This window comes from Malaclemys terrapin, chromosome 14 (genome assembly GCF_027887155.1).
Source record: "Malaclemys terrapin pileata isolate rMalTer1 chromosome 14, rMalTer1.hap1, whole genome shotgun sequence".
Lineage (NCBI taxonomy): Eukaryota > Metazoa > Chordata > Testudines > Emydidae > Malaclemys > Malaclemys terrapin.
Window position 1 is genome coordinate 36,012,409 of NC_071518.1, and position 24,509 is coordinate 36,036,917.

A 24,509-nucleotide genomic window follows, 5' to 3' on the forward strand; every position below is an offset into this window, starting at 1 on the left:
TTGGCTTTGCATCAGGCTCCTTGGTGCTTATCCAAAAAGAACACAAACTTTGAACCTTTTAGGATTAGCCTACCATGAAATGCCTAAGAGAAGAAACAAGGGCTAAGAGCTCCTGAATTCTGACCCAAGCTTGGACACTGACTTGCCGTATAGCACTGGAGATCTGTCACTTAGAAGTCACTTTCCAAGCATGTAGGTGGGCGTATCTGCAACTCATTTGCACACAGAGCTGCTGCAGTTGTGTAGATGTAACTGGCCACTTATCCATCTTATGGATCGCTTGCATGTGTAGCTACCTGATCCGCACATGTGAAAATGGATTTGCAGGTGCAATAAAAAAAAATCACACATGCAAACTAGGAGCATGTCGACACTACCTGCCGGATCGGCGGGCAGCGATCGATCCAGGGTGGATCAATTTATCGTGTCTAGTCTAGACGCGATACATCGACCCCGAGCGCTCTCCCGTCGACTCCTGTACTCTGCCGCCGCGAGAGGCGCAGGCAGAGTCAACGGGAGCAGCAGCAGTCGACTCACCGCAGTGAAGACACCACGGTGAGTAGATCTAAGTACGTCGACTTCAGCTCCGTTATTCACGTAGCTAAAGTTGCGTGACTTAGATCGATCCCCCCCAGTGTAGACCAGGGCTAGGGAACTGATTCATCACCGTGTTACTCCAGCTTTACATCAGTGAAGTGACAGCAGTATAAAACCAGAGCCGATGCAGTGGAGAATCTAGTTGTTCAAAGGCAAGAACAGTGTCCTACCTACAGTTTTGGAAACCAGGCCCTCTCGTGTCTGTGTCTGAGTTTGTGGAAGTGACGGTCAAGTCCTACGTGAATGGAACCAACCTTCCTTGAAGATGAAGACTGATTTATTTATTTTTCCTCCAGTATTAGGAATAACAAGTTTTCCCCAAATTGCACTCTCTTACTGGCCAGCTCTCTCAACCTGTGTGAGCGAATCAGAGAAGTAGAAGTCAGGTAAGGAACTGAGACCTCCTGTTTCCCCATAAAATCAGCCATCATTGAATTCCAACCAATGGAATTGAGAGCCTTGTCCTTTTCGAAGAATGCGGCTGTGGATGCAATGACTATTTTTGCTTGTGTTTGCTACAGGTCAAGTGAAAATGCTTTTTTGCATTTAGCGGGGAGGATAGAAAGCCAAGAAACATCCTGCAGGTCGGACCATACATTATTTATTTATAAGTTTGCTTCTAAACTGTTAGCATTTGTTGAAATAATGTCGAAGGAATCCACATTTGACTAAATAACAGCATGGATAAAATGTGCACCATGCATGGTGTAATCCTTACTGATATTTTTAACATCAGGAATAATAATTATTGTCACTCCTTGCGTGGGCAGCACCATGTATCTGTGCATGTCGTGCAAAAGTCCAGGATCCAGTCTCATGAGAAGAAGGGTGTGTTTCTGGAACACCTTGTAATCTATCAGTTGGAGCAGGAGGCTAGTAGTCAGGACTCCTGGGTTCTATCTGCAGCTCTACAAGTGACTCATATGACCTTGGACAAGTCATTAGTAGCTAATTTTTCAAGAGTGGCCTCTCGTTCTGGGTTCTCAGCTTGAAGAACCCTTGTGTGGGATGTTCAAAAGGGCCCATAACTCCTGCTGAAATTAATTGGAGCTGGAGGTTCTTGGTACCTCTGAAAGTCAGGCTCAAGATGTCTTAGAATGAGCACCCAAAAACCAGTGACCATCTTTGAAAATGTGGGTCTTACCTCTCGGTAGCTGTTTCCCTGCCTGAAAGATGGGGATAATCATTACAGAGGTGTTGAGGCTTAATGAATATTTGCAAAGATCTTTACACTCAATGGCAGGGCTACAGAGTCTCGTTCATTAATGCAGGCGTTGCCCCTAGACTGCTGTACAAGCAAGCGACTGAGAATCTGTAGCTTTCAGTGCGGAGGCTAAGTCAGTGCGAGGCAGTTTCTCGGGATATATTTCAAATGCTGTTTATGTCTCCCTCGTCTGTCTTCAAACAGGCTAACTGACTGCAGCATCGGTCAGAACGAGGTTGAGGAACTCTGCCGAATCCTTGAACAATGTGGTCGTCTTGCGGAACTGGAGTAAGTGGGCTTTGACTTTCCACTGTGGCCTTGAAAGGAAGGTGAACAGAGCCAGTGAGGGAAAGCTGGGTGGATAGAGATCGGGGTCTCCATACACTCAAGCCCCGTAGGCTCACTCTGTCTGTATATCCAGTATCTAACAGCATCTAAACAAAGAGGGAAGTGAAAGGAATGAGCTTTGCGAGCTTTCCCTGCGCTGCCTCCTCTGTGGCCTAGCTCAGACCCGGAGGGACCACTCACCTGGTCCCACCCATACTCCCTCGATCTGTGAGGGTCTGTGGAGCTCCCTGGTACACAGAGTCCCCAGGAGACAGCTTCAGCCCACCAATTGGAACAAGGTGTTTCCACTCTGCTCTGGACTAATGTACATCTCGGTCTTAGAGCCTGACCCACTGCTCATTGAAGTCACTGGGCGTCCTGCCATTGACTTCATTGGGCTTTGAATCCGGCCCTTACGGCCCAATCCTGTGAGGTGCGGAGTACCCTAAATGCCTACCGAAATCAATGGGGCTGAGTTATTGGTTCAGACCCCGATTGGTAAAGGGACTTGAATAGTTTTGTTATCTCAGAGTTCTCCCTGTGAGGCCAGGTTTGTGAGGTAGTTTTCTATGACAGCGTCATGTGTATAAAATCCCTTTGCTTTCCAATGTTCCAGTTGCCGAGAAGAACTGTAAACAAACTCAGCCTTTATTTATTAAACCTACAGCTCTTGGTCCCTTCAGTTGAGAATATACCATGAAATGCCCATTGTAATGAGGGAGAGGAAAGAAGGTGCAGTGTGGGACTTAGGATACCTTCTCAGGGCTGGGATGTAGGCAGCCAGGCCTAGTGATTAGTGGGGGTTGGGAGAAAGGGTGGCAGGTCCCCACACTAGCCAAGGTTCAGAACCAGAAGGTCAGGAGCCAAGATCATTAGCCACAAGTCAGATACCAGGAATCAGGCAGAATGAGGAAACCAGGTGATCAGGATCAGGAGACACAAGCAGGTAGCACTAGATGAGGAGCCCAAAGCGGGATGGAGCCCAGTTGTAGGGACAACTTCCAATCCTGTTCCTTCTTCTGCCTTAAATAGAGGAAGCAACCAATCAGGATCTCCGGTGTTGGACCAATCAGGGCCCAGAGTGGAGTCTCCTATGTGAGCTGGGCTTCAAAGAGTCCCAGTCGCCAGTGGGTGGAGGGTTGGAGCAAGATGACCCTGGGGAACTCTGCGAACCCGGGTTTAAAACCCACAGTTCATAACACATCTGGGTTCAGTTCCCTGCTCTGCCAGACTCCCTGTGTGACCGTGGGCCTCTCTGTGCCTCAGTTCCCCATCTGTACAATGGAGCTAACAGCGCTGCCCTGCCTCACAGCGGTGCTGTGTGGAGAGATATGTTAAAGATTGTGAATTGCTTTGAGAACTATTGATATAAAGGGCTATAGAACTAGGTATTATTATTGTTTGTAAATCGACCGCCTGTTTTACGCATTGTAAGAAATACTTTCCACCATGTGAGCCTTCAGATTAATACACTGAACAACCTCCTTGTGCTTTTGTTGAAGACAGTCTGTGCTGTGTAATGTGTCAAGAGGGCACCAGATTATTCTGCTCCATTAGTCAGAGACCTGGGTGACAGGACGGGAACTTCCTAGTAGATAATCTAAGTAATCTATTTTGTGGAACACCCACGTTCTAGTTTCCACCACATGGTGCTGGGCGGGGCGTTGGCCCGCGATGTTTGGCTGTGCAGTACCTGGGGACCTCGGCAAGGGAGCACTCTGGCCTGAATTTCACATGTGAATTTGTTTGGGTGTTTTTCACCTTGTTCTCTTCCCTTGCAGTCTCTCTGGGAATCACCTCGGCAACGAGGGGCTGAGACGCCTCTTGGATCGCTTGCTCCAAATGCACGTTTCCCGCTTGCTGAAGTAAGAAAGCGCCCTGGGAACCCGGGGACTCGCTCGGAGCACTGGTGCCTGCTCTCAAGCTCGTCACCAAAAGCAGCAGAAGACAGGAGGGGCCTAGTGGGGAGGCATTCGCCTCCTAAAAAATAGCAGTACGTGTGGGACTAGTGGCCACCCTTGTTGTCCTGTCTCATTGGAGAGGCCAAGGATTCAATGGGCTGTGGGGATTGGACTGCCCCCTGGGACTGTTCCTGGCGGTCCCTCCAGGTCAGGAGCGAGTGATGTAGAATCTGATCAAAAACCCAGTGAAATCAATGGGAGTCTCTCCACTGGCTTCAGTGGGAGTCGGATCAGGCCCTCGGTAGGGCTGTAGTGTGAAGCTTTTATTATTAATTATTATGATTATTAATCATATTATTATGGTAGTGCCTTGCATCAGCCAAGTATGGGGCCCGCTTGTGCTAGGTAGACACTGTTCAGACGCAGAGCAGGAGACGGTCCTTGCCCCGAGGAGCGTAAATAGAAAAGACAGACAAGGGGAAAGGTGGAATAGCAGCATGAGCAATGGGATGGGGCAGCAAATGTTAGTCAGACATATCGTGTTAGATCCACAAGGGGTGGGGGGTGACTTAGAAGGGGATACGTGAAATGAACAGAAAAGGGAAGGGAATTGGGAGGGATGGTGAGCGGAAGAAGGCAGGAGAAAAGAGAGTACGAGGGACAAGTGTGGAGTGAAAGTGATGGGAAGAGACACTGAGAGGAGGGAAGGGGCAGGGTTGGAGCAAACAGCCAATCTGCACAGGGCAGAGAAAGTCCACAAAACAGGAGGAAGTTCTGTGAATGTCCAGAGATTGCAGCTTTGGCTGCATCTGCCCCTGCGGGCTGGATTCTCTGCCTGGCGCTCGAGCTGTGCCTGTTCTACAGATAAACAGAGGACTCCAGTCTCCACCTGTTCATTCAGCAGCTTTCTGCCGTGGGGAGAGTCTCTCAGCGAGACCTGCTGTTTTAGTGACACTTCCCAGCAGGAAGTCCCACCTCCTAACATGGCTTGAGATGGCAGGGATGCTGCGCAACACATGAATGCTTGGGAAAGGCACGAGACTGTCACTTACGTGCAGTTATGCCAGTGCCGTGAAGGAGGGACTTTGCCATAATATCTTAGGCATAATCGGAGGTACACACAAGCATTAAAGGGGATACAGATCCTTTAGTCTCTCACAGATTTGAAAATTCTGAGTGTCTCTTTGCAAATATTCATTCTCCTCAAATGTCAGCACGAGACGCTTTGGCTATGTCTACACAGCAAAGAAAAACCCCAGCAGGTCCATGCCAGCTGTCTCGGGCTTCGGGTCTGTTACGCTGCTGCATAGACTTTCAGGCTTGGGCTAGAGGCTGGGATCTAGGATCCTGCAAGGTGGGAGGCTCCCAGAGCTCGGGCTCCAGCCCAAGCCCAGAAGTCTACACAGCAATGAAACAGCCCCACAGCCTGAATCCCCGTGAGCCCAAGTCGGCTGGCACAGGGCAGCCGCGGGTAGCTAGTTGCAGTGTAGACATGGCCATACACTGACTGCACCAAATTGCATCAAAATGTAACAGTAGCTGTAACTGAGATTTCTAATACTATATGAATCATCATGTTCTATTGTTGTAGCCTCAGCCATAACAAAATATCTCAGGATGGAGTGCTGCATCTAATTAACACCCTCTCCACATGCAGAAACGTAACCGAAGTTCAAGTCAGGTATGGTTTCTTGTCATTAATTCTTTTCTCTCACTTAATTATCCTAAAGTTTATATATTGACTGTAAGGGTCGAATTATCAGCCAACGTAACTTTTTGTGTGCATGCATCCATTCCTACAAAATGTAAATTTGTGCATGCAAATTAATATTTGGATATGCAAATAAGGAAGTTAGTTGGGCCATTACCTTATTCTGTTGGTGCAAGTCCTTTTTTATATATGCAAATCTGGGCATTGTGTGTGCAAATATAGATGCGTCCAGGCCCTCTCGGAGCTCCAGAGAGGCCTGGGCCACTTCCAGCTTTTGAGGCCTCTTTCAACACGCACTTGATCTAGCACCAGCCACTAGTCGTGGGTTGGTTATATAATCAGTTGATCTGAGAGGACACAGTCTCATCTTGTGCCATCAGAGCCGATACATTTTTATTAATATTTATGAACATTTTAAACTCTTTAATATGACAAAATCTATATCAGTTAATAAAAAAATTATGTCTTTTACCAAATCACATTTTTTATTTGCTTAAATTTGCAGCTCTAAGCTGAGAGAGTGTGTCACATTTTGGTCCGATAGGGCTGTGCATAAAAACAAGTAGCGAAACTTATCAAATGCCAAAAAATTAACAAGTGTCTAAATTTGAGGCCCCCTTTGAGCTTGAGGCCTAGGCCAAATGGTCCTCCTGCCCCCGGCCCCCCCCCCATTGGCCCTGGATGCATGTACATTTTCTGATGGGCACTAGCCTGCCTCCGCTATCTGAAAATTCAGCTCCGAATTTTCAGAAGACCTACATTTTAGAATTCTCTAAATTCTGTGTGACATTGCCAAAAATAATCCTTGATTTACTGAATTTGGGTTTTTTTTTTTAATCTCTTTCATGCCTGACAAAAGTATAGTCCATGGACAGTACTGATTCTGCTCAATGTTAAAAGCTGCTAAGCAGGTTCTTGCTGTAGGTCTTTATTGTTTAGTTGCTGTTTAGTTTTCAATTTAGAGGCTTTGAACCCAATGAATCCCTAGGACAGTTGCATGCAAACACATATCAGATACACAATTGCAGGCATATTTTGCACAGGCAGTTGTGCACCTCAACTAAAAGTCTGGTCCCTTGGAGACGTGTCCAAAGCGCAGTGTATCCTAAACTCATGTGGTCTTGTCTGTGCAGTTTGTGCTCCAAGGCAACATCACTCATCAAGTTCACAAGAGAAGATGAACCAAGGAAGATTTTGAGGTAATTGTATGAGTATTTTGTGTGTGTTTCAATCTCCTTTAAAAAGCTAGAGTCTTCCCCTCTTTAGAGAGAAGAATGAAAAACATCTCTCTGCCTTCTAGATCCTAAGGAATTGCATAATATAATATCTGTAACAAATGGCATATTCATCAATTCCAAGGCTAGAAGGAACCATTATGGTCATCTAGTCTGACTTCCTGTATAAAACAAGTCACAGAATTTCCCCCAAATAATTCTTAGAGCAGAGCTTTTAGAAGAACATGCAATCTAGTTTGAAAAATTGTCAGTGATGGAGAATCCACCATGACCCTTGGAAAATTGTTCCGATGGTTAATTACTCTCATCTTTAAAAATTTATGCCTTATTTCCAGCCTGAATTTGTCTAGTTTCAACTTCCAGCCATTGGATCATGCTACACCTTTCTCTGCTACACCGAAGAGCCCATTTTAAAATATTTGTTCCCCATGTAGATACTTATAGACTGTAATCAAGTCACCCCTTAACCTTCTCTTTGATAAGCTAAATAGATTGAGTTCCTTTGGTCTATCAATATATGGCATGTTTTCTAATCCTTTAATCATTCTCATGGCTCTTCTCTGAGCTCTCTCTAATTTATGAACATCCTTCTTGAACTGTGGACCCCAGAACTGGACATCGTATTTCCGCAGTGGTCACACCAGTGCCAAATAAACTCTCTACTCCTACTTGAGATTCCCTTGTTTATGCATCCCAGGATCGCATTAGCTCTTTGGCCACATCATCACACTGGGAGCTCATGTTCAGCTAATTAGTCACTAGGATGCCCAAACTTCTTCAGTCACTGCTTCCCAGAATGGAGTCCCCCGTCCTGTAAGTGTTGCTTAAGTTCTTCTTTTTTCCTAGATGTATACATTTACATTTAGCCATTTTAAGATGCAGATTGTTTGCTTGCACACAGTTTACCAAGTGACCCAAATCTCTCTGAATCAGCAACCTATCCTCTTTGTTTACCACTCTCCCAATTTTTGTGGCATCTGCAAACTTTGTCAGTGTTGATTTTATGTTTTCTTCTAAGTCATTGATAGAAATGTTAAATAGTGTAGGATCAAGAACCCATACCTGCAGGACCTCACTGGAAACACAGTCAATGACAATTCCCCATTTACAGTTGCATTTTGAGAACTATCAGTTAGCCAGTTTTTAATCCATTTAATGTGTGCCATGTTAATTTTATACTATTCTAGTTTTTTTAAGCAAAATGTCATACAGTATCAATTCAAACACCTTACAGAAGGCTATATTATGTCAACACTATTACCTTTATCAACCAAACTTGTAATCTCATAAAAAAAAGATACCAAATTAGTTTGACAGGATCTATTTTTCATAAACCCATGTTGATTTGCATTAATTAAATTTCCCTCCTTTAATTCTTTATTAATCGAGTCCCATATCAGCTGCTCCATTATCTGGCCTGGGATTGATGTCAGGTCTATAACTACCCAGGTCATCCCATTTACCCTTTTTAAAAATTGGTCCATCAGGTATTTCCTCCTGGTTTCCTTGCAATAATAGTCCCTTCATATGAGAAAGAGAAAATCTACACACACTCCCTCTGTAGCTCTGATCTCTTGTAATCCTTTATCCCACCAGTCTCTGCTAAATGTACCTGGATCCCTTGTTCATCTCTTAACTCTTAATCATCAGTAGTTATCCATCCCTGTGCTTCAGTTACAGAAGAGTATTTTGTGGAAGGTAGAGTGAAAGAACCCTCATAATAGGCTGCATCATAGCATACCGAAGAACTCTTAAGATTTTACCAAAAATCTTTTTCGCAGCGTTTTAGTACTTAGATGTCGGTCCCTCCTCTTTTCTCAGAAGATGCAGCTGCGATGCCTGCGATTTCTGGATCAAAGGGACTAATGACTGAGAAGGAACTAATACAGTTTTCTCCCCCGTTCTTTCAGACTAACGGAGTGCAACTTTCAACCAGAACACCTGCCAAAGCTGTTCTCGCTACTGCAAAAGTGCACCAACCTGACGGAGTACATGTGAGTTCGATACTGCTGAGAATCTGGCATAGACTGAACTTTGCTTAACAATATTTTGTTAAAACAATGAGGAGTCCTTGTGGCACCTTAGAGACTAACAAATTTATTTGGGTCTAAGCTTTCGTGGGCTAGAACCCACTTCATCAGATGCATGGAGTGGAAAATACCGGAACAGGTATAAATACATGAAAAGATGGGAGTTGCCTTACTAAGTGTGAGGTCAGTCTAACGAGACAATTCAATTAACAGCAGGATACCAAGGGAGGAAAAATAACTTTTGTAGTGGTAATGAGAGTGGCCCATTTCAAACAGTTGACAAGAAGGTGTGAGTAACAGTAGGGGGAAATTAGTATGGGGAAAATTAGGTTTAGGTTTTGTAATGACCCAACCACTCCCAGTTTTTATTCAGGCCTAATTTGATGGTGTCCAGTTTGCAAATTAATTCCAGTTTTGCCGTTTCACATTGGAACCTGTTTTTCAAGTTTTTTTGTTGAAGAATTGCCACTTTTAGGTCTGAAATCTTTCTTCACAATGGTCTATGATTCTAGATCAACAAACAACAACATGACAACCAGGGCGGTGGAAGATCTATTGCAGGCACTGAGGAAAAGTCTGGGAACGCTGAGAATAAGGTACAGAATAGTTCTAGTGCTCTGTGAGTCAAACCCACTTTGGTTCTGATAAGCTAGGGTCCAGTTCTGCTGAAAATAACATGTAGGGATGGAGGGCAGAGGGGCTGGGATTTAGTTGCTGTCTGAGTCAGCAGTGATTTAACGTTTGTCTGCACACGGAAGATATCGTGAAATAAGCGAGGCTGAGAATTTAAAGCACAATAGCTGTTCTACTGTGGAATAGTTATTCTGGGCGATTTCCCTTTGTAGACAAACCCTTTGTGTCCAGCATGGCACAAGGGGGCGCTGTGCTGCCGGCAGTACCATTATTTCTAGATACATGTAAAACTGTGACCGTAATCACTTGTGATCATTAAAGAACCCCTGGTACTTTTCGTAAGAGCATGGATGCTAACCCCCAGTGCCTGGGCAGAAATTCCTATCAGATAATTACACTGTGTCTGGCCAAACCATCCCTAATGCAGTGGTGTTGTAGCCGTATTGGTCCCAGGATATTAGAGAGACAAGATGGGGGAGGTGATATCTTTTATTGGACCAGCTTCTGTTGGTGAGAGAGACAAGCGTTGGAGCTTACACAGAGCTCTTCTGCAGGGCTGGGAAGGGTACTCCGGGTGTCACAGCTCAACATAAGGTGGAACAGATTGCTTAGCGTAAATAACTAACGCATATCTCAAGGGACCATTCAAGGTGAAGTGACCTGTTAAACACCTCTCCAGTCATAAGGGGAAAGGGGAAAAGAACCTGTCCCTGCAACATTTCATTTGAATAATTAATTCTTTACTTCCTGTCCCAAACTGTTCTGCATTGTTACTGTTGCCATCTTCTACCCGGTGGTGGCGAGTAAGGACTTACACCATATCCGGTCTTCTCAGTACAGCTGGTGAGAAAAAATGAGAAATACTGGGGGCAAAAAGAGAAAAAATTGAGGTTAACATCCCCTTGTTTCCAGTTTGCACTGTGCTTCCTCCCCTGAGGTAGCCCCTCTGAGTATGGTGAGCTGAGAACCAAGGGTTGTACAGACACATATGGGGACGTAACATCGAGATGGGAGTAGTTTAGATAAACGATGCTTATGAAATAAAGCAAAGCTGCCTGTGTTTTGCATTGCAGCATTGAAGAGCAATGGGTGCGGAATGAAAGTATCACTAGCCTTCTGCAGATGGCTGTCCAACCCTACGGGAATGTTACAGAGATCACGTAAGTGGAGCTTGGACAGCTGCTTGTCACAGATCCAGGGTCTCTAATCCCCCTCAACAGTCCAGGAAAGACACCTGCTCTCAGGCTTCTGGGTCCCCAGCTGTCACCTCGCTTGGGTGGAGACATCTCTCCCTTCTATCCAGCTCCCTGGTTATACTGTGAATTCAGCAGCAAAGTCAGGCAGCCTAAGCAGGCCTGCTTGCTTTCTCTTCAGAAACTAATAACAACAGTGTAATGGCCTTCAGTTAAGCTACAGCTCTTCCTATGCAAGTTAATGTATTCGTACGGTAAAAGCATGTCCAAGAGAACATATTAAAACAAGAAAAGAACCTACGTGCATGCTAATAAGCTTAATAGAGATCACCCCAACTCCAACATGGGCTCTGGCAAACCCCACCTGGATGTCTCTTCCATGGTCATAAATTCTTAACAGCCTAGCACAGACCTAGCACACTCAGGACAAGTTTAGTCCATCCAGGGGTCTCTGAAGTTCCTAACATTTCCATTAGTCACATCTCTAGAAAAGTTGCATACAAGCCTACAGGAACACATAAACAATTGCATTTTTATACAATGGAACCTAAAAACTCAATTCAGTAAGATTTAACTTAATTCCATAAGGTTTCTCTGGGATCTTGCCGTTTTCAATTCCTTTTCTAAAAATAAAAGTCTGTGTTTGGAAACCAGCCTTGGACGAATGCTATCAAGTCCTTAGGCAAAGATGGTTTCCAGTCATTCAACAAGTAAACTCCGATAGCCTGCGGTCTTCTGCTCTGTCCCATCTTGTGGAAAGTAACCTTTGCTACAGGGTGTTTGGAACCATTTGTATCATGCATCCAGCAAGGTCTGGGCCTGTGATGTATTTGTCATCTCCATCTTCTCCTAGGATATCAAAAGACAAAGGTCTCCTTCGAGTGGGCGTGGGGTTCCCCTGTCGAACAGAGAAGATGGAGTCTGTGGTTAGCAGGTGAGGAGGTGCATCTGGTTGTGCTTTTCATTGCAGGTTGCTCCCTCTGACTGATCATCCAATAAAAGAACTCACTAGCATTCCTATTGTACCCTGAATAAGTAGAGGCCTTGAATACATTAAGACCCAGGCCAGCTTGACACTTTGGGTAGGTCTACACTACCCGGTAGTTCGGCGGCAAACAACTCGAACTTCTGGGTTCGACTTATCGCGTCTTGTCTGGATGAGATAAGTCGAACCCGGAAGTGCTCGCCGTCGACTGCGGTACTCCAGCTCGGCGAGAGGAGTACCGCGAAGTTGACGGGGGAGCCTGCCTGCCGCGTCTGGACCGGGGTAAGTTCGAACTAAGGTACTTCGAACTTCAGCTATGTTATTCACGTAGCTGAAGTTGCGTACCTTAGTTCGAATTGGGGGGTTAGTGTAGACCAGGCCTTTCTTTTGCAAGAGTGTGCATGGAAGGGATAGCGCAAGGAGCTTTCATGCTCTTGGCAGGGAAATCAGCCCTTGTGCCTGGGAAAATGAAGGGACACCCAGAGGTGGGAAAGGGCCATGTCTCCCCGACTCTACACCAGACTTTGGAGTGGGCAAGGCACATCAAGGAGGAGCTTGGGTTTGTGCAGCTCTGGTCTGCTCCTAAGCCCAGCCATATAGCACAGAAAGGCCATTGGGATGCTGCAGGCTGCAAGGCCCTGTGTACACATGAGATGGGTTGATTGTCACTGACGTTGATCGGTCGCGTTTGTGTGTGTCTGCACCCTGCAGGTTGAATCAGTGCGGGCTGGAAGCGAAGCACATTCACTTTCTCCAGAGGGTTACTGAGAAATGCACGCAGCTTCAGGAACTGAGGTGAGCTCTCAAAGCGGTGTAGCAATTTATCTCAGGAAGGAAATAGTTTCTCGTGTCCTGGCGCATGGGAAGAATAGATGCATCTCTGAAACTAGGACTGGGGAGGTGGAAAATCATGTAGAGAAGCAATGGTAGACAATAGTCAATTCTCCCCTGACATATGCTCCCCGTCCAACCTCACTGAAGCCAACGGGAGTTCCAGGGGGTGAACTTCGGGGCAGAATTTAGCCCTAAGTGACCCCAGTGAAGGAGGTGGCTAGACACAGCAGTACATGTACCATCTAACATGCAGTTCTTGCATGTGGCTTGACCACAGCTCGTTACTACAGCTCACTCAGACACGCATACCCTACGGCGAGTGAGCACCGAGGGCACAGAAATGTCAGCAAGACGTGCTTGGTTTGGTGCATACGCTGTGCATTTTGTGATACATGCTCTGCTGACATCGTGGAGTGTATGAGAATTCCAAACGGCACCCCCAGGACACAACAGAAGGCCTGTCTCTAGCTGCCAGCCATTTCCTGGTTGGCTCTTCGGGCTGAGGAGTAGCTCTTGATTGGTTGGGGCTTGAAATACCTTGAATGAGCTGACTCGTGCAAGAAAACCTGGGGTGGTCAAACCTAGGGTACGTCTATACTTACCTCCGGGTTCGGCGGTAAGCAATCGATCTTCTGGGATTGATTTATTGCGTCTTGTCTAGACACGATAAATCGATCCCGGAAGTGCTCGCCGTCGACGCCGGTACTCCTGCTCTGCGAGAGGAGTACGCGCAGTCGACGGGGGAGCCTGCCTGCCGCGTGTGGACCCGCGGTAAGTACCTTGTAGTTCGAACTAAGGTACTTCGACTTCAGCTACGTTATTCACGTAGCTGAAGTTGCGTATCTTAGTTCGAACCGGGGGGTTAGTGTGGACCAGCCCCTAGAGAGACTCAGGTTATAGCTGTGCGATTTGACGAACCCAAGCTCCTGCCCCTGTCTGTGTTACGCAGGAGGCCAGACTAGATGATCCGGCGGTGCCCTCTGGCTTTAGAATTCCATGAACTATGAAAGCTTGGAGAACAGAGCCTGGGAATGCAGGGATCATTTGGCCTGGCATCACAATGCGATTATGTTGCTATAACAACAAGGGGGCAAATGTGGCTTATTCCGTATATCTTGAAGTGCTTCTGAATGGACTGTTGACCTGGAGGTGGGTCAGCATCCAGGCCGCCCTTGATCAGTTAACTCACGCAGAACAATTGCAAGTATCACACCACGCCAAGGCAGCTGTGGGCTGTTCAGAGCTTTGTGTGTCACTGAGAGGATGTGCTTTTTCGTCCTTGCAGCTGGTCTCATATTGATCTCAACAAAGCTGAAGAGGCGATGCTAGCCAACATGCTTCTGACTCTTCCAACGCTGAGGAAGTTTGAGTACGTAATTATCTAAAAAGCTCGTTACTGTTGAATGGTCTCCTTCATGAACTATGGCTCATTCCAAGCAGAGACCCCTACTGCCCTCACTTGCCCTTTCCCCAGTCCACTACCCCCACGAAACTCTCTCCTTCCTATGCAATCTGTGTTGCTGGCTAAATCCAAATGTGTATTTTCATGATTTCTCTGAGCTTTGTGTTCTTGGGAGCAGCCTGGATCAAAGTGCAGAAAAGTTCAGACCCGAATCAGCATCAAAACTCCACAGCTGACCCCTGACTTTGTAACGGATCCAACCGCAGCCCCATTGGGTGGGGAAATTGGAATTCAGACGTGAACGTTGCAACTTTCGCATATCTGCGTGTTAACATGGCATATGTTCTAGAATGTTCTTCTGTGAATTGTTGGAATGGGGCACTTGAGCATTTAGTCATGGTGCAAGACTTCAGAGAAATTATCACTTCCTGCCCCCTTTCTTTAAGTAAAAACATATAAAGACAGAGGGCCTGATTCTCATGTACACTGTGGCCATTTTATCCTCCTCCAGTCAGTAAAGGGGGCGTAAGGGTGTAAATATAATCTATTCTCACTTTAAGGCCCCTTTATTCTCCCAGAGTGGTGTCAAATGGCTGTAGCTAAATGAGAATCAGGCCCATAGACTGTATCTTTGCACAATACAGTCTTTTGGGACTCATTCACTGTTGCTGTTGGCGGAACCTGCAGAGAGTCCGAGTCGGTACAGATCAGCACCCAACATTTTGGACTCTCCAGTTCTCTTGGGTCTGTAAAATGGAGCTGGAAATCACAAAAACGTTCTCTTCTCGTCTGTTTTGGCTCTTCATGTGCCACAAGCTTAGCCCCGAGGGGTCCTTCCTTTTAGGCAGACCCCTAATTCTGAAAAGATTCAAGATTAACAGGGGGAGAAACGAGTGCAGAGCTGTCATGTTTGGGTATAAATCCAAGATCCCATGTTCATGTATGGTTTCTAAAGACCTTTTGCCATTTTTTGCAAGAGGGAGAAACGAGTGCCGAGCTGTCATGTTTGGGTATAAATCCAAACCCAGGGTCCCAGCCCTGGGACCCTGGCCATTTACATTCTGGTGATCTAATTTCCCCTCTGTGGTTCTATTTGGAAATATCAGGCTCTCAGCATTTTAGTATGTGGGTACCAATTGGTGTTAACACTTCCCAACTTCCCGGTTGTGTTTTATGCTGATAAAAAGCTTCTGCATTCCACCCCAGAAGCAGCTGCACATCAGTGGTGAGGGAAGTGATTCCTAAAGCTCCTGTCTTGTTGGACTGCCTGAATGGAAGTCATTCTCATTCGGTGCTGCTACTGGTTTTTCAGGCTGACGTCCAGCAGTGTTACGCCAAGTGGAATGGGACACCTGGTTGCAGGGTTGCAGCAATGCCATGCTATTGAAGAACTTAAGTAAGTTTATAGTCCTGGTGCTATGTAGACCCTGTTAGGCCAGTCTATATTTTATGATTAAACTGCAGTTACTTACAAGCTGTGTGTCATGGATGAGTGTAACTACACTGATGGCTGGTAGACATCAGCGGGGGGAGAAGTATGAATTCCTTAGTATTTGCAACTAAGGATGGGCAGAACAGGATTAGTAATGTGTGATTAGGGCAGGGAGAGCAGGGTTCTGTGTACAAGCCAAGTGCTTTGCTATCCTCAGTACCTCTGCAGTATGTGTGAACACCCGTGTCCCACTGCAGAAAGGCAGTAATTTCAGGAACCACATTGCAGTGTTAGAAGATACACCACGTCCAGGAAGGTAGCACCTTCTAGTGGCAGCAGATGGCATTTACAGAAGCACTTTTATGCCTTGCTTTACAACCACCCATGGTACACCTCTGACTTCTCCTGTTTTGGAGTGCCAGCCATAGGAAGCCATCCAGACCAAGACCTAACACTAGACCAAGACACAATGGTCCTGAGAAATGCCAGGAGAAGAACTGAGTTTTTGGTTCTGTGACTGAACTGAAAAAAATCCAGAAAAAAATTGTTTCTGGTCAAACAAAACATCTTTGACCTGAAACTAATTTGTCAGTTTTTTTTTTATTTTGTTTTTGGGTGTTTTTATCCTTTTTTGTTTTGTTTTTTTTAAATAAATCTAACTAAATTTCTAAATGAAACATTGTTTTGAAACGAAAAGTCAGAATGTTTCCTTTTGAAAAAGTAGAAATGTAAAGTTGTCGACCCAAAACTACATTTTTTGAGGAATAAACTATTGCAAAGAATTTTGCTCAGCTCTAGTCATGAGTGTTGCAACCTAAAGATCGTAAAGTCAATTATTTTATCATTCATATCACTGCGGAGGCATCACCCTTAGAAAACAGCATCCTTGCCCCAAAGATCTTAAAGGCGAAAAGTTGCAGAATTGTTAGTGTCTTGAGCCTGCTTATTTTATTTGGTTCTTATAAAGAACCCTGAAAAATCAACACCTTTTATAATGAGAGCAAGTAAAAGAAAATTAAAAGAATTTCTAAAACATTTTAATTCGGATGGTTTTTAGAAGGACTGACTTATTTTATTTCCTAATTTTCCACTGAAACCCAGTGTTGTGGCCATCAGTGAAATAACAGGATGTGCAATTTAAAAGAAGATGTTTTAGCAGTTATTGGAAATCTCACTAGGTTTTTTACAATTTTATTGTTATTAACATACATTAACTTTCCATACAGGTATTAATAAATCTTATTTATAACCTGTATTTGTTACCTGCAAAAGAGACCTAGTTGTGATTGGCCGGCCTTTAATCATTATCAGTGTATTTTGTTCAAATTCCCAAAATAGTAACCACCTGTTACAAAAGCGATGTGACCCCTGATATAAGGATGTCTGTTATTTTCCCATTATCAAATTTTTATTTGCTTTAAAAATTGGTAATATCCTCAAATGAACATTTTCATTTTGGGGAGGAGGTGGGAATCTCATCATGTGACTAAGCTGTCCAGTCAAAATCTGGAATGCAAAAAACAACCAACCAAACAAAACAACCCATAGAAGAGCAATAAACTTTCCCATCATAAATTTCCATTGAGAAATGAATGTATTGGCAGTTGGGGGGACTCTCAACATGCTTTCACGATATTTTGGGTTTTGAAGCAAAAATGAAGAATTCTTACGTCTGAAACATTTCTACCCGTCTCTGTTAATAATGACTCTGCAATTCTTAGCCTTTGTAATTGCTTGAGGTCTCAGAGAGGCAGCTCTTCCTTTCTCCAGGTATCCTGGGGACAGTTTTGGCTGAAAGGGAATGAAGAACTTGCCTCTCATGCTGTGTATGTGTTTTATGCACCTTTGGCCTCATCCCGCGCCCATTGAAGTCAATGGCAAAATTCCCATTGACGTCAGTGGGGTAGGGTCTTTGTAACACCAGAAAAGAGTATTTCCCATTGCAATCTCCTCAGCAGCCCCACACTGTGGAGGACACAGGGCTGCAAAACGTTTACACGACAGTTAAGAGGCTTCCCTTTGCTAACCCTGTGGGATCAACATAACGACACGGCTTCCATAGAGAGCTCTGACGCTGGCCTCCATCAGCCTCCCATTGGTTTGACAGCTCCTGCCTAGCAAATTGGTCACGGTCTGTGAACTCTCCATTTAGATCTGTGCACACTCATTCCTGTGTCCATTTGCCTCTTAGCCTCGGCTCCCTGGGACTCGATGACACGGCCATTCTCATGCTGGTGCCAGGACTTCACAAAATGCCTTTACTGAAAAGACTCCTGTAAGTATGTCTGCGCAGGCCTTCATATACTGTAGTGTTAGCAGGGCCATAGAGACACTAGTGAGAGAAGGAACTTTTGTGATTCATTCCCTGAGCATCTCACATGGATGCCTAGCTTAGCTATTACGTAGTCTCTGGAGAGCAGATTTAGCCCTAAGGAATCTGTGTACGGTCTATGCACTGTGCTAGACTCAAGAAGGAAAGTTTCCATCGTGAGTATGTCTGACCTCCTTGTAGACAGGCCTGCTATCATAGCAGCAAGGAAAGCTGGGCCTGTGTACATGGCCCTGGTTGGGGTCTCAGGAGATGGAGGTTCATTTCTCCAGCTCTGCCACTCACGCTGTGTGACCTTGAGCAGGTCTGTGCCTCAGTTTCACCTCTGTGCAATAGGGGTAATAATCCCCTCCCTACTTCACAGGTTTGTTTTGAAGATAAGTTTGTTAATGTCTGAGTCACTTGGGTACTGCAGTCTGAATCCTTCCCGTGCTGTCAAACATTGCTTTGGGCCTAACCAAAACTCTGCCACTAGTCTATCCTGGGATAATGCAGTGAGGGGGTCAGATAAATACTAACCTAAAGAGATAACTATCTTAGCACAAAGGTGCTGCACTGTTCTACAATTCTGCAGTGACGCTAGCAGCCGCTGCACTATTTGCGTCATTATTCTGGTATTTTTGGTAGTCCCTACTTTTATTGACTAAGTAATGATGACGTAGCATTTTAAAAAATATTTAAAATTTAAAAAAGTGTCCATCCTCCTCTTCGCAGCAAATACACTGAGAAGAGGAAACACTCAGGGGCAGACTTGCAAAGCTGAGCACAACAGATGCACCCGTAAAAATTCACATGCACCCAGTGAGCCCAAAAAAACTCCCATGTAAGTCCAGTTAATAGACAAACTTGTAGCCAAGATCATAATTTCCTGCTTTGCGGGAGCACGGGGGGTCTTTCACTTGCACACCCCTCAGAATCTCCAGTAGCGATAGCATTACAGTTATAAGAACAGGAGTACTTGTGGCACCTTAGAGACTAACAAATTTATTAGCGCATAAGCTTTCGTGGGCTACAGCCCACTTCTTCGGATGCATATAGAATGGAATATATATTGAGGAGATATACATACACACATACAGAGAGCTATATGTGTGTATATATATCTCCTCAATGTATGTTCCATCCTATATGCATCTGATGAAGTGGGCTGTAGCCCACGAAAGCTTATGCTCTAATAAATTTGTTAATCTCTAAGGTGCCACAAGTACTCCTGTTCTTTTTGCGGATACAGACTAACACGGCTGCTACTCTGAAACCTGTCATTACAGTTATGTTACAGGAAACCACGGAGTTGATCATTTCACTGTTAAGTAGACTGTTCAGTGGTTACCGTGGATACATGCAGCTGTTTCAGAGGTTGATGGTAGCATATTTTTTTCAAGCAGAGCGATGCATTGCATAGATTTATTTTTTCTTTTTGAATTCCAACACCAATGCGCCACTTGCATTCCATTTATATCTCTGTTCTTGAAGCCTTAAGTGGGACTCAGATGGCCCACAGGCCTTGTGCTGGCCCTCTGCACAGCAGTGAAATTCATCCTTTATCCAGAAAGCCATGCCACTGAATAACAGTCTAATGTGTGGTATTTTGTGAATATTCTTTCCAGTTTGAACAATAACAATGTCGGTAGTGAAGGCTGCTCCCACCTGGCCGAAGCTCTGACGAATGCTCCTCATATGGAAGAAATCAAGTGGGTTCCTCCTTTCTTGTAATCTCTCTGTCAGTGATGGGGATGGATTATAGAGCTCAAGTCAGGGGGTGTTCTTAGGTGCAGTTATATGAAAGAAGCAAGTTTTATGGGGGTTGCTTATGCTCTAGTGTCTGGGCTGCTTGAATTAGAGATGGGATCAAACCAAAACGTCAGATGCAAAATCTGAGCAAGTTTTGGTCTGATCCGAGCTGAGGCGCTGGCACATGTAATGGCATATAATGGGTTCAACCGAAACGCCAAGTTTGAACCCCCTCTGTCAAACTTTGGATCAAGATCTGTGTATTGTAGCTGTCGCTGAGAACGGGTCCCAGTGCTCCCAAGAGCTGGAAACGTTTGAATCTAGATCCAGTCTCAGGCCCTTTTCTTGTTGTTAGTTTTCTTCATTGCAACCAAGCCCTGTCCCTTCTCTAACACAAGACGCAGTGAAAACAACCCCCTTTTTGACGTTTGAAGTTCATTCAGGTGTGACTAGTGAACCAATTTTGGTTCCCTGGAGCAGATCAGGGCTGTTAAACAAGACATTGCGCTCAGTGGGAAACTCAGCGTTTTCTTTCATAATGTGGCTTTTTTTTCCCTTTAAAGTTTAAGCCATAACAAGATTGAACATGCTGGTCTGGAAAAAATAGCCATGCTCCTGCCGGAATTGCAAAATCTAAAGAGAGTCGAGTGAGTCGCTTTATATTTCGGGTTGAATAATGGGATTAATTAGAGTTAGAGCTCAGGTTGGGGGGAATGTTCATGTCTGATTTTATTTGACCTGCATAGAAGGTACTGGGAAGGCTCCCATAGTGACTGCAATTGGCTTTGTGACTGAAGGTTGCTGCCATGTCCTGCCTGGGCAGCACAAGTCTCTTCCGTTATTGGAGACCTGGAGGCCAACGGTTGGCTATGCCGCAGGGAGTGAATGCCCCGGTGTGTTGGCCTGATAGGATAGTTGTACACTTCCCTAGCCCATGCATTACACCTCTACCCCGATAACGCTGTCCTCGGGAGCCAAAAAATCGTACCGCGTTATAGGTGAAACCGCGTTATATCGAACTTGCTTTGATCCGCCGGAGTGCGCACCTCTGCCCCCCCGGAGCGCTGCTTTACCGCGTTATATCCGAATTCGTGTTATATCGAGTAGTGTTATATCGGGGTAGAGGTGTACCTGTTCTGTAGCTACATGGAGGGTTTCAGCCTCAGCACGTCCCATCACCGCTACATTTATTTCCTAACAAAAGTGTGGGAGGGGGGAAATGGAGAAATTTCTCTTTCTGGCCAGTTTCAGCTGGTAAGAAAATTCACCCCAAATCTTAGGCCATGAAGGGGTCACCCGCTGAGAGAAAAAGCAGCCAGTGCTCTGATGGTCTAACCTAATGCATTAGAAAGCCTTTCTCTTCCAAGCTATTTGATGGACAGACGTGTGTGTCTCTTGACAAGCTTTGGATTGGCATCTCCGGGCCTGCTTCAGTGGTAGCTCGTTATTACAATGCCCTGCGCTCCCTGTCACGCCACTCAGCCATGAAACAATCTGCGGCGAAAGCGCCATTCATGCCACGGCTTAATTTGTATCTGGTATATCCTGGCTCCTTTCAGCCATTGACAGACTCTGTCTGTTTCCATGTGTATTGTAGCCTGTCGTCGAACAGCATTGGCCCAGCTGGAGGGGAGTTGCTGGTGGAGGCTCTGGCTCGCTGCAGGCATGTCGAGGAGTTACTGTGAGTCCCACATTCACACTGGCTTGTAGAAAGTTCTGAGGTGTCACATCTGCTCTCCCCAGTGGAATCAATGGGTTGTACAGACTCTGTTAATGGAGTGGAGCCCAAGCCTGTGCCTTGTACAGAATCATAGCTAGGATTTCAGAAACACAGGGCCTAGAGCAGAGGTGGGCAAACTATAGCCTATGGGCCGCGTCCAGCCTGTCAGAACTTTTAATCCGGCCCTTGAGCTCCTGCCGGGGAGCAGGGTTGGGGGCTTTTCCCGCTCCAGCTGGGGAACGGGGTTGGAGGCTTTCCACGCAGCTCCCGGAAACAGCGGCATGTCCCCCTCCAGCTCCAGCTCCTACACGCAGGGGCAGCCAGGGGGCTCCACACGCTGCCCCTGCCCCAAGCGCCACCCCCCCTCCCTGCAGCTCCCATTGGCCGGGAACTATGGGAGCTGTAGGGGCGGCCCCTGCAGATGGGGCAGCATACAGAGCCACCTGGCTAGTGCCATGCCTCCACGTAGGAGCCAGAGGGGGGCATGCTGCTGCTTCCGGGAGCTGCAGGGGCGGGACTGCCTGGAGCCTGCACCCCTGAGCCCCCCCTGTACTCCAACACCCTGTCCAGCCCTGATCCCCCTCCTGTTCTCTGAACCCCTCAATCCTAGCCCAGAGCACCCTCCTGCACCCCAAACCCTGCATCCCCAACCCCACCGCAGAGCCTGCACCCTCTGCCAGAGCCCTCAACCCCCCGTTGCCCCAGTCCCGATCCCCTCCCGTCCTCCGAACCCCTCAGTCCCAGCCCAGGGCACCCGCTGCACCCAACCATCAATTTTGTGAGCATTCGTGGCCCACCATACAATTTCTATATCCAGATGTGGCCCGCAGGCCAAAAGCTTTGCCCACCCTTGGCCTAGAGTGTGTCACACATCTGCTTGATGTGTATGTTACCTACAAAATAAATATGAAAGCTGTATAATTATTACTATATTAAAAATGGGGGTTGGGGCTGATTTGAGATTTTGTTAGCCGAGGACCATCGCTGAATTTATTACTGTTCATCTAACTCCCTATTAGTTTGCAGAAGAGAAGTGTCGATATCCTATAAAATAATAAAAATCTTTAACCAGAGTGGGGGAAATCATTTCTGTTGCAGTTAAAATGTATAACCCACCCAGTTAGCCTCCAGATTATAGGATATGGGACTAAGCTCATGCATCAAAAAATATAATTACAGCATAAGGCCCCCGTCATACCATGCAGTCAGCTCACGGCGCATGTGAGTCAGTTGAGTCAACAGGACGCCACATAGGTGCTGGTGGCATAACACACCCGTGTCGCGAAGCCAACAAGTGGCTAGTGCCCATCGAGGAAAGCAGCCTACTACTGCTGGGAGCTGATGGAGTTTCTCCTTCAGCTCAAGTAGCAGAAGATCCTGACTGAGTTGCGACCCTGCAGTCTGGATTGAAGGAATGGGGCCTAATCTCTTTGTCGATAAAAGGGAAATAACAAGTATTGGAATTATTTAATTCACCTATTGGTTGTATGACTTAGTGGTAATTGCAGTGGTATCAGGAAATATAACCACAGGGTAATTACCCCATGCTTTAATTGACTGTTTAATGACTGGATTATGAAGCATAACTATTATTTCAGTCTGTAGGAATATTCAGTCTCCAAAGGGTTAAGTAAGGACATTTATGTTCTACCCTCAGCATGTGCAGCTCCTCTTAACTATAACAGGAGACACACCGACATGGGTGGGAGTGGGGAATTAGGCCTGTTAGTTCGTCATAAATAATGTTTCATATTGTTTTCAGATTAGCCAGGAACCATGTCGGAGACAAGACGGCAGCGAGACTCTCCCTCTCTCTGCCTAGCATGTGCCACTTGAAGATCCTTCAGTAAGTGCTTGCTTCCACTTCTGTACTCACATTCCAAGAGGCAGGGCACCCCGGAAATCCTGGGACTGATAAAAAAGAGACTGAAAATGGAAGCAGGAGAACAATGAATCGGGGACATGGTTAAACAAATCTAAAATGCATGAAGTGAACAAAGACTTGCCAAGACCAGGTTTCATTACCTACCTGCTTCCAATGCTTCCTAACACAGTTTGACTACTATTTATTGCCATATGTCTTTACGGTAGTGTCATTCCATCATAAAATCTTTTCCTCATTCCCACTAAGCTCTTGGCCTCGGTAAATACCTTGTGGCAATCAGTTCCACAGATTCGTTAGGAAATGTATAAAAGACTTCCTTTAATCAGTTCTGAATATGTTACATATTAATGCTGTTGGGTGTCCTCTTGTTCTCATCTGACGAGAGGGTAAATAGGTGCATCCATTTGGCCCGTCATTATTTTCTCACCTCTTATTTGTCTCTTCTCTAAACTGAGTAGTGCTAAGTTTTTAATCCTCAGGTGGAAGTCTTGCCAAGCCTCTAATCAATAGAACACTGCCCTGCTCTCTCACAGCAGCAAAACAGTTAAACGACCCTAATTTTTCTCTGTACTATCTTAGACCAAACTCCCCCCTGCCATGGGTACAGGTCAAATACGCTGTGCCATGCAGCTTTTAATTTCCTTGGGGCATTGCCTCTTATGGTGACTGGCCGATCTTTGTCCATCATTTATTAATGCAGCGCTAAATCTCCCTGTTTAACTACAGCTGCTTTGTGAATGAGCGTCGCGTGTGAAAAGCAAGGGGAGATTACCTGTGAAATTCTAGCCCCGTTTAAGTCAACTGGGAGTTTTGGTTTGACTTTAGTGGGGTCAAGATTTCACCCTCCACATGCACTGAGGTGAACAAAGGTACATTGGAGTGGCTCGATAGAGTACAAATTGCTAGCCACATTCTTATCACTGGTTTGTCGCTGTTCTCAAGGTCTCATAAAGAAGGTGCAAATGTCAAAGATAGGGATTCCGGTTGAATCAGTTCTGGAAAAGCAGCTGTTTCTTTGACAGGAAGTCGCATATACAAGGATTTGTTCCAGTTTTCTTCTGAAAAGTTTGTGTCTGAATTTCTTCTCTCACCAGTCTGCAGTCCAATAACATTGGTTCACTTGGAGGAACACCGCTGGCCAAAGGCCTGGTTGAATGCCAGCAGCTAGAAGAGATAAGGTAGGTGCTGTTGGGAATTAATAGGGATGTGTTAAGAAGTAGGACTCGGTGTACCTCTGCCTGTTGGTCTGGATTATATATTGGCTTCCCTGTAAAACTAAGCCCTGGTCTACACTAGGGTGGGGGATCAACCTAAGATACGCAACTTCAGCTACTAGAATAGCGTAGCTGAAGTCGACGTA

At 45.7% G+C, this 24,509-nt stretch overlaps 1 protein-coding gene across 3 annotated transcripts in view; it reads left to right on the top strand.

Annotated features, from left to right (window-relative positions):
* The window catches only part of NLRC5 (NLR family CARD domain containing 5), an 87,119-nt gene that overhangs the window by 52,167 nt on the left and 10,443 nt on the right, over positions 1–24,509 (top strand). For all 3 annotated transcript variants that reach the window (XM_054048517.1, XM_054048519.1, XM_054048516.1), the window contains 19 exons: positions 894–983; positions 1,119–1,181; positions 2,006–2,089; positions 3,910–3,993; positions 5,621–5,710; positions 6,874–6,939; positions 8,886–8,969; positions 9,518–9,601; positions 10,712–10,798; positions 11,685–11,765; positions 12,528–12,611; positions 13,936–14,019; positions 15,365–15,448; positions 17,676–17,759; positions 19,421–19,504; positions 20,108–20,191; positions 21,142–21,225; positions 23,027–23,110; positions 24,244–24,327. In XM_054048517.1, the coding sequence (XP_053904492.1) occupies positions 894–983; positions 1,119–1,181; positions 2,006–2,089; positions 3,910–3,993; positions 5,621–5,710; positions 6,874–6,939; positions 8,886–8,969; positions 9,518–9,601; positions 10,712–10,798; positions 11,685–11,765; positions 12,528–12,611; positions 13,936–14,019; positions 15,365–15,448; positions 17,676–17,759; positions 19,421–19,504; positions 20,108–20,191; positions 21,142–21,225; positions 23,027–23,110; positions 24,244–24,327 (1,569 nt within the window). The remainder of the gene's footprint in view (positions 1–893; positions 984–1,118; positions 1,182–2,005; positions 2,090–3,909; positions 3,994–5,620; positions 5,711–6,873; positions 6,940–8,885; positions 8,970–9,517; positions 9,602–10,711; positions 10,799–11,684; positions 11,766–12,527; positions 12,612–13,935; positions 14,020–15,364; positions 15,449–17,675; positions 17,760–19,420; positions 19,505–20,107; positions 20,192–21,141; positions 21,226–23,026; positions 23,111–24,243; positions 24,328–24,509) is intronic.